At 44.3% G+C, this 9,943-nt stretch overlaps 1 protein-coding gene across 5 annotated transcripts in view; it reads right to left on the minus strand.

Annotated features, from left to right (window-relative positions):
* Positions 1-9,943, minus strand: part of HECTD4 (HECT domain E3 ubiquitin protein ligase 4) — a 228,613-nt gene that overhangs the window by 36,841 nt on the left and 181,829 nt on the right. For all 5 annotated transcript variants that reach the window (XM_023203793.1, XM_023203776.3, XM_023203754.3 and 2 more), the window contains exons 54-56: positions 9,401-9,537; positions 6,401-6,561; positions 207-388 (exon numbers count right to left, since the gene is read on the minus strand). In XM_023203793.1, the coding sequence (XP_023059561.1) occupies positions 207-388; positions 6,401-6,561; positions 9,401-9,537 (480 nt within the window). The remainder of the gene's footprint in view (positions 1-206; positions 389-6,400; positions 6,562-9,400; positions 9,538-9,943) is intronic.

Below are 9,943 nucleotides of genomic sequence, written 5' to 3' on the forward strand. Positions count from 1 at the left end.
AGTAATGACTCAAGAGAGTAATCCATTACATTTTTCAAAGAGTGAGAAAGCCCTGCCAGGAGAATACCAGTTCCTGGGTGCAATTTCTCACGTGAGCCTATGTGCACAATGAGGCACTTCTCGCCCTCAGGCGGAAATGACTACACTATGCGCAGCACCCGCCTGGTGCTGAGTTCCAGAGTGACAGCAGCAAAGCCAAGTTTTACCTGGGAGGGGAGGCGCGAGGAGCTGATTGGACAGCAGCTGCAGGTGCTCCAGGGTAATGTCCCGGATGGCAGGGATGTGGAAGAGGCGGGTGAACAAGTGAGGCAACTTGGGGGCAAAGATATTGAGCAGGGCCATGCGGCAGTACAGCCTGGCCAGCGCAGCCTCACAGCGCAGCAGCTCCCTGCAAGGGAAAAGGTAGATGCTCAAAGCCCTGATGCTCTGGCCCCCATACTGGGACCAGGCCGCAGGTTCTGAAGGGAGAGGATCCCATCTCAGGCTTCCCTTCCAGCCTGATGTTCCAAACCCTAAGGGAGTCACTTGAGTTTTAAACAAAAGTCATAGTGAGTTATATTGTTATGTTTGATTTTTCCCAGCTCAAAAAAGCACTGTAGGGGAAAAAAAAAATACACGTCCACACAAAAATTTGTACATGCATGTTTTTCCCTTTTGTTTTTGTTTCTTTTTAATTTGAGATGGAGTCTCACTCTGTCGCCCAGGCTGAAGTGCCGTGGCACGATCTTGGCTCACTGTAAGCTCTGTCTCCCAGGTTCATGCCATTCTCCTGCCTCAGCCTCCCAAGTAGCTGGGACCACAGGCTCCCGCCACCACGCCTGGCTAATTTTTTGCACCTTTAGTAGAGACGGGGTTCTACTGTGTTAGCCAGGATGGTCTTGATCTCCTGATCTCGTGATCCGCCCGCCTCGGCCTGCCAAAGCACTGGAACCACAAGCGTGAGCCACCACGCCCGGCCCACATGTATGTTCATAGTAGCATTATTCGTAATAGCCAAATAGTGATAAGAACTCAAGTGTCCATTAACTCAATGGTAAGTCTATACAATGGAGTATTATTCAGCCATCAAACAGATGAAGTGAGCCACCGCGCCCGGCCCACATGTATGTTCACAGTAGCATTATTCATAATAGCCAAATAGTGATAAGAACTCAAGTGTCCATTAACTCAATGGTAAGTCTATACAATGGAGTATTATTCAGCCATCAAACAGATGAAAGACTGACACATGCCACAACAGGAATAAACCTTGAAACATCATGTTCAGTGAAAGACACCAGATACAAAGGGCCACATATTGGACTCCATTTCTGTAAATTGTCCAGAGGAAAATGCAGAGAAACAGAAAATAGACTGGTGGTTGCCAGGAGATGGTAGGAAAGGAGAATGGGAAGTAACTGCTATGGGTATGGGGTTTCTTTTGGGGTGATAAAAATGTTCTAAAATTGATTGTGGTAATGGTTGGATGACTTTGTGAATATAATAAAAACCACTGACTTGTGTACTTTAAATGGGTGAATTGTATAGTATGTAAATTGTATCTCAAAGTTATTACAAAAATACCATTGTGGGCATTTTTTTATGCGATAAATCTGTGAAGTGATTGGCATTCAACTTGAGTAACAGCTCATTAGTGCCTAAGCACATCTTACGGGGCCAGGTGCAATGGCTTATACCTGTAATTCTAGCACTTTGGGAGGCCAAGGCAGGAAGATCACTTGAGTTCAGGAGTTTGAGACCAGCCTGGGCAACATGGTGAGACTCCCTCTCTACAAAAAAATAGAAATTGGCCTGTAGTCTTGGCTACTTGGGAGGCTGAGGTGGGAGGACTGCTGAGCCCAGCAGTTGGAGGCTGCAGTGGGCTATGACTGTGCCACTGCACTCCAGCCTGGGTGACAGAGCAAGACTGTTTCTAAAAAACAAAAACCTAGGCCCCAAACTCACTCTGAACCCACGGGGGTCATTTGATATTCCTACTGACTCTAATTAAATTTAATGTTGGTGTATCATAATTCAAATTTAGGTGTAATGGCAATTAAAGAAACAACCCCACATGGAACACTTGATGAGTGTATGTGTGAAGTGAAGAGAAACAAAAAGAAGATGGCTAAGAAACTACATCGTACATGGTTTCTTCCTTATCAACACCAGTCTGTGTGGTTCTCATGTCAGGATGAACAATAAACACACTTCTCCTGTCTCCTCCCTCCTTGGAAGCCCATGTGTTCACTGCATTAACAAAGCACATTAGGACCATGGCAGCAAAACTGGTAAGGACTGAATGGGCAAGCTGAGAACCCCACAGTTCTCCCCATGGCTTTCACCTCAGACTTTATAGGCCAAAGTTACCAGGGACAGAACTGTTTGTTGTGTTTTCTTGGGCTTTTTTGAGACGGGTCCTGTTGCCCAGACTGGAGTGCAGTGGCGTGATCATAGCTCATTGCAGCCTTGACCTCCCGGACTCAAGCGATCCTCCAGCTTTAGCCTCTTGAGTAGCTGGGACTACAGACATGCACCACTGCTCCTAGCTATTTTTTTCTTATTTTTGTAGAGACACGGTCTCTCTCTCTGTCTCCTTTTTTGAGATGGGGTCTTGCTCTGTCACTCAGGCTGGAGTGCAGTGGTGTGACCTCGGCTCACTGCAACCTCTGCCTCCCAGGTTCAAGTGATTCTCCTACCTTGGCCTCCCAAGTAGCTGGGATTACAGGCGTGTGCCACCATGCCTGGCTGATATTTGAATTTTTAGTAGAGACGGTGCCTTACCATGTTGGCTAGGCTGGTCTCGAACTCTTGACCTCAAGTGATCTGCCCACCTCGCCCTCCCAAAGTGCTGGGATTACAGGTGTGAGCCACTGTGCCCAGCCGAGACAGGGTCTCTCTGTGTTGCCCAGACTGGTCTTGAACTCCTGGGCTCAAATGATCTTCCTTCCTCGGCCTTCCAAAGTGCTAAGATTACAGGAGTGAGCCACCGTGCCTGGCTATGAGCTTGCTTCGGGTCTGACCTGCAGCCCCGGTTTGGACACTGTGCACTGCTAATGCCTCTGAAGCCACTGCTGCTCTAGCCTCTGTTTTCCAAAATCCTCTTTATTTATTTAAAAAAACGTTGGAGACAAGGTCTTGCTCTGTTGCCCACATTGGAGGACACTGGTAATCATGGCTCACTGTAGCCTTGAACTTCTGGGCTCAAGCAATGCTCTTGCCTCAGCCTCCCACTTAAATAGCTGGGACTACAGGTGTGTGCCACCAAGCCCAGCTCACCAAAGTCTTCTTTAAAACCACTGTGAGCGCTTTAGCACAGAAAACAATCTTGATGAAAATCTGTGCTAGGACCAGAAATCCAACCACTGAATGATCACACAGATCTGCATAGCATGTTTTCTATGTCTTCCAATACCAAGACCACCGCATTAACACCGAGTAAACGTCCTACACTTGTAAGTTGACTATAGCTCTACAAGGACTTTCTTGCCTTCTCTCTCAGTTGCTAGCCAGCAGTCAACAGGTTTCATCTATCAAAGATGTTTGCTAAAAAATATGACCAAAAGACTTATTAAATAAAGCTTTAAAAGCTTTTAATTACCATGTTGACATTCAAGCATGTATGTTTGGGGACCTTTTTCAGCATCTGTTTTGGGTCTATAGTGTGCATCAGGGCCTAGCTTAGGCACTGGGGACTCTAGCAACCTCTGCCTCCTGGGATCAAGTGATTCTCATGCCTCAGCTTCCTGAGTAGCTGGGACCATCAGCACATGACACCAGACCCGGCTAATTTTTGTATTTTTAGTAGAGATGGGGTTTCACCTGTTGGCCAGGCTGGTCTTGAACTCCTGGCCTCAAGTGATCCACCCACCTTGGTCTTCCAAAGTGCTGGGATTACAGGTGTAAGCCACCGCACCCAGCCCACAAGAACAAACTTTAACAAACAAGCAAAATAATAGCAGTAAAAACGTCAGGTCCTGGGAGAACATTAAAATATTGCAGTTTCCTGACAAAGAGCGCCTGGACAGTCACCTCAGACGGTGAGGGCAGAGCTTTTGGAAGAGGTGAGTATTCACTGAGATCTGAATTACAGAATGAGACAGTCAGGGGGAACTCGGGCCATCCTTAAGGAAGAAGCATACTAGCTGTGTGAGCACCACAGATGAGGGGCTGCCAAGCTCAGAGGCTCCTGTGGGGTTTTGTGAGGCAGGTTAGGGTTTGAATGTACTTGATGGGAAGGTGTGCATTAGAGGAGGGAGAGCTGATTTCTGTGTCTAAAAGATCGCTCCAGCTGTTGTGGAGAGGAGAGCCGAGGCCTGGGCTGTTGTGGTGGAGGTGGGAATGGAGATGTGTGCAGATGGGGACATATTTTGGAACAGTCAATGGCACTTGCCGACAGCTCTCTTGAGGAAAAAGGATGGCTCATGGCACCCCTTCCAGATATGGGGAGGCCAGTGGTAGAGGAGATTTTGGGGAAAAATTCAGATACCACCTCACACACTAAATTTTAGGGGCTTATGAGATTATTTGTGAGTTAAGGGTCAACAAAACCGTATCCTTGTCTACCTCAGAACTGCCTTTGGTTAAGCTGTTTTAAAGTCAGTTCTTCTGAAAACGTGACAAAGAATGTCGGCAACATCACAAGGCACTGCTTATGATACTAGTGACCCCTCACAGCAAGCTGTGTCTAAATGGGGAGGACTGTGAAGAACATTCTTGGTGGGAAGCCACAGCTTTGAGGCTTCTGGAGCATGGTGATGCCTGTAACTGGGCATGCCTCTTGCTCGAATCCCTGGAAGTCATGCCTGTGGAGTGTTCACAAGATATATCAGCTTGGATTAGGACATGGGGCTGTTCTGTCACTGGCTGCAGGAGCCCTGCCGTGGGACATTTCTCCTTCACACTGGAGTTGACACTTGGGTAGGTATGTTGGTGGGGTCAGTAGGTAGGGTCAGGGAATAGCCCCTGAACTTCTATGTGGACAACTGTGAGGACTCCTGTTGAAGAAACATTCGTGATGTTGCCTGTGGTATGCCTACTTCCTGTCCTGTATCTTGCTAAGTAAAGCTAAGAAGGTCACGTGTGAACTATTTTGGTCTTGTGAATTTGATTGACTCATTGAACTTAAGATCACCCAAACGCTGCAATGCAATCTCAAGCGGAGATGGTCTATCTCAAGAGGTCTTGCCGTCTAGATAGATAAACATATCTGAAGTTCCAGTGAGAGATGAGAGCTGGTGATACACTCAACTTGGTTCAAAATTGTCAACATCATGAGAAATTGTGATGGCTAATGGATGAACAGCATGAAAAATAGTTTCTGGAAATTTTTATTAGAGAACTCCATTTATTATTATATTTTCCTCTGAATTATTGCAAGAAATTTTAAGATGGAAAGGAATAATTCTCAGGGGAACTGGTAATGGTGAATATGAGGGAGCTTTGCCACATCTTTATGTTTCAGCCCACTGAGGGCAGGCACATGCCTCAAACACCTTCTCTTCTCTTCTGGAAGCCTGCACGGTGCTAGGCACATAGAAAGCACTCAAGCAATACCTGATCAGCTTCACAGGGAAAGGAGCTTACACTGTATCTGGACATCTTCTTACCTTTTCTTGACTTGCTTTACTCTCCGTAACTTTCTCCACAACGCTCTTCCAATCTGTGGAATGTGATGGCTATTCATCCATTAGCCATCACAAATTCTCACCATGTTGACAATTTTGAACCAAGTTGAGTGTATCTCCAGTTCTCATCTCTCACTGGAACTCCAGATACGCTTGTCTGTCTAGATGGCAAGACCTCTTGCTGTCTCCGCTTAAGACTGCATTGCAGTGTTTGGGTGGTCTTAAGTTCAATGAGTCAGTCAATCTCTAGTTACCCAGTAGTCCCCCCAAATCACAGCAGGGTGCATGTTGCATAAGCCAGATGATTCTAGATTCCCCAACTTTTTTTTTTTTTTTTGAGACGGAGTCTCCCTTTGTCACCCAGGTTGGAGTGCAGTGGCACAATCTCAGTTCACTGCAATCTCCGCCTCCCGGGTTCAATAGATTCTCCTGCCTTAGCCTCCAGATAGCTGGTATTACAGGTGCCATCACCAAGATCGGCTAATTTTTGTATTTTTACTAGAGATGCTATTTCACCAGGTTGGCTGGGCTGGTATCAAACTTGTGACCTCAAGTGATCTGCTCACCTGGGCCTCCCAAAGTGCTGGGACTATGGGCCTGAGCTACTGTGCCTGGCCCCTAGATCCCCCGACTTTTCTTCATACCTCCTGCAATTTTGCTGTTATCTTTATTAGCTGCCTTCTCTAAGTGTTAGCTTTGAAGGAAAAACTTTCTTGCCGAGGATAAATGGTACATGTGGTAGAGTGAGGTTGGTGGAGTTCTGTGACCCAGTAGAAAGAAGGGCCCAACTGTACCTGTGAATTTGAAGGTTGGTATTGTCCAGTGTGACCAGCCCATTGGTGGCAGTCCTTCGGTAGCCTGCTGGGGGCCTTTCCAACATATCAATAGGATACCAGTATCGCACCAGCACACCTTCACTGCGGAGGTATGTTTCTACCTGCACCAATTCATTCACCTACAATAGGAGAAGAAAACGTCTGTTTGTGCTGTTTGCTTTTGTTTTCCATGTGTACGTGTGTGTGTGTGTGTGTGTGTGTGTGTGTGTGTGTGTGTGTGTATTTTTAGTCCAGGCTTTTAGGTATTATAATGTGTAACTAATTGCAATTTCATAGACAAAACAAATGAAAGAGAATTCACAATACATTGTTGAAACACATAAGTAATCTTATTACTATATAAACTTGCTATATGCTTTTATAAGAAAATAACAAAATAACAAACATCAGAAATCAGAGATCGTATTTTATTTTTTTTGAGATGGAGTCTCACTGTGTCATCCAGGCTGGAGTGCAGTGGTGTCATCTTGGCACACTGAAGTCTCTGCCTCCCAGGTTCAAGAGATTTTCCTGTCTCAGCCTCCCAAGTAGCTGGGACTATAGGCACCCACTACTGTGACTAGCTAATTTTTGTATTTTTAGTGGAGACGGGGTTTCACCATGTTGGCCAGGCTGGTCTTAAACTCCTTACCTCAAGTGATCCACCTGCCTTGGCCTCCCAAAGTGCTGGGATTACAGACGTGAGCCACCATGCCCAGCCAGGAATCACAGAGATTTTAAATGAATTCTTAAATATAAATGTGAATTAACGACATACTAGAAAGGCCAAAAGCCAGTTATTAAAAAAAAAAAAAACTTCAATCAAAATAAAAACAGTACAGGATAATATATACATAAACACACACACAACCAGACTAATATATATATCTATATATTTATACATATATATAACCAGACTATAGCAATAAATGCTAGTTTCATGCCATTGATTTAGTCTAAGTTCAAAGACATCTGATTAGTACTGAGTGTTTTAGTTTTTCCATACCAGATGCAAAATTTTAATTGATACAATAAAGATTTTCAATGTAATCATAAGTTAGCAATTTAAAGAGAATAGTGCTATATTTCCAGCACACACTGTTGCTAGGTAAAATTTATGTTTATTGTTTTTATGTTAATAATATCTTAAAAGGAGGGAATCTGTCTGATATCTCTATTTTATTGCTAGGAACATAAAAAGTAAGCTCATACATATGCATTTTGGATGCAAATACCAATGCAATTTTCATTTAGGGATTATTAAAATGGAGAGAAATTACCATAGAAACAACAGAATGATTACTATAAGGACATTTCTATTTTTCTAACTTTTATTTTCACACATTTAGATTGCTCAAAAATATTGTCAGTAATGTATTTTCTTATAATCAGAGTCAGAGGTTTGCATCAGAAGGCAGTGGGAGATTAACAGTATTATTGATGGAATTTTCCATTCGAAAGTTCACCTCAGTGACCACCAGTCACTAGCCCCTCTAAACAAATTTAATGAGTTAAATTACATTCTGACAAAATAGTCAGATGATGTAATTTTTTTTTTTTTTTTTGAGACAGAGTCTTACTCTGTTGCCCAGGTTGGAGTGCCATAGCATGATCTTGGCTCACTGCAACTTCTGCCTCTGGGGTTGAAGCAATTCTCCTGCCTTGGCCTCCCAAGTAGCTACGATTACAGGTTCGCGCCACTATGCCCAGCTAATTTTTGTATTTTCAGTAGAGATGGAGTTTCGTCATGTTGGCTAGGCTGGTCTCAAGCTCCTGACCTCAACTGATCCACCTGCCTCGGCCTCCCAAAGTGCTGGGATTACAGGCATGAGCCACCGCACTTGGCCTAAAGATGTACATTTTTTCAAGGTAAATTTCAAAGCATTAATGGAATCTAATATCATCTGTATCTCTCTAAACAGATACCAAAGTTTATATCTATACAGTGATTGATAATATTAATATTTTATCAGAGACTCTCAGGCTTGATCTGTATATTATTTCACCAGTTTTTCCTGCATAGGAAGCTTCTCAAATACAAGGATGTGCATGCAATCTCAGAATCACAGTCATGGCTTTCAAACAGAGTCTCTTTTCAAAAGAAAGCTTTGGCCTTGTCCTCTCTCACTCTCTTACTTCTCTGCCCCTACCCCTAAAAGTCCTAGCTGTGTCCTAGAGACAGCTTTGCAAAATGGAGGAGGAAACTACTGATCCAGTTTAATACACTCATTTTACAGATACAGAAATTGAGGCTGAGAGAATCAGTGAGATGACGTGATCAAAATGACACAACTTTTTTCTTTTTCTCTTTGGAGAGAGGGACTCACTCTGTTGCCCAGGCTGGAGAGCACTGACGCCATCACAGCTCACTGCAGCCTTGGCCTCCCAGACTCAAACAATCCTCCCACCTTAGCCTCCCACATACCTGGGACTACAGATATGCCCACCATGACTGGCTAATTTTTTGCAGCAACAGGGTCTCGCCATGTTGCCCAGGCTGGTCTCGAACTCCTGGACTCAAGTAATCCTCCTTTCTCAGCCTCCCAAAGTGCTGGGATTACAGGCATGAGCCCCACGCCCAACCTATTTCTTTGATTTGTGTCTCTATGACCATCATGACAATGACAGATCAACCATTCATCAAGGACAATGGGGACTTTTCCCTGGGAACCTAGGTAGATACAATGCAGGAACAGTCTGAACGTGCTGGACAGAAAATAATGGTAGAGGTGGTGTGGTCTGAAGGCACTGACAGCTTTGAGACTGGACAGCCTCCTATCTACTGTCAGCCCTGATCTGAGTCCCTGAGGAGAGCTCAGGCAAGTCAATTGGCATTAGAGCATTTTTGCTTTGTGTCTTTGTCCTTAATTTGAAGAGAAACTTATCTGTATAATCACTTTTTAAGGTACTTGAGAATCTGGGCATGACAGCCTCAGTATACATAAAATAGCTTATTAATCAGAATGGCTGTTCACTCACTGAATCAACATCTAAGACGACTCCATGAAGCCCAAAGGTTTTCAGCATCCCTCGGATGGCAAATTTCGGCAGAGCAGTTCCAACAGCACTGCTGGCTACATTATTGCTGTCTGGAGAGCGGGTTACTACTGTGAGACCTGAGGAGTGTAGAGGGAGAAGTTTTTCAGGAAAAAGTACCACTGCATCTGGGTTCTTACATTTAGCATCCAAAATAGCTCTCCAGATAAAAATAAAATAATAAAATAAAATGAAATAAAATAGCTCTACGGGCTTTAACAGAACCCTCAGTTTTGTTATAACCAAGCAAGAACACAACTCAGTCGGGAAGGTAATATAATAGAACGTTGTAAAAGCTGTTACAATTCAAGAATAAAAAGACAAATAAGCCAGTTTAAGGTGGGCAAAGAACTTTTTGTTTGTTTTTTGAGACACAGCCTTGCTCTGTGGCCCAGGTTGGAGTGCAGTGGTGTGATCACGGCTCATTGCAACCTCTGCCTCCCAGGTTCAAGTGATTCTCCTGCCTCAGCCTCCAGAGTAGCTGGG

The sequence above is a fragment of the Piliocolobus tephrosceles genome, chromosome 10 (assembly GCF_002776525.5).
Source record: "Piliocolobus tephrosceles isolate RC106 chromosome 10, ASM277652v3, whole genome shotgun sequence".
NCBI classification, from domain to species: domain Eukaryota; kingdom Metazoa; phylum Chordata; class Mammalia; order Primates; family Cercopithecidae; genus Piliocolobus; species Piliocolobus tephrosceles.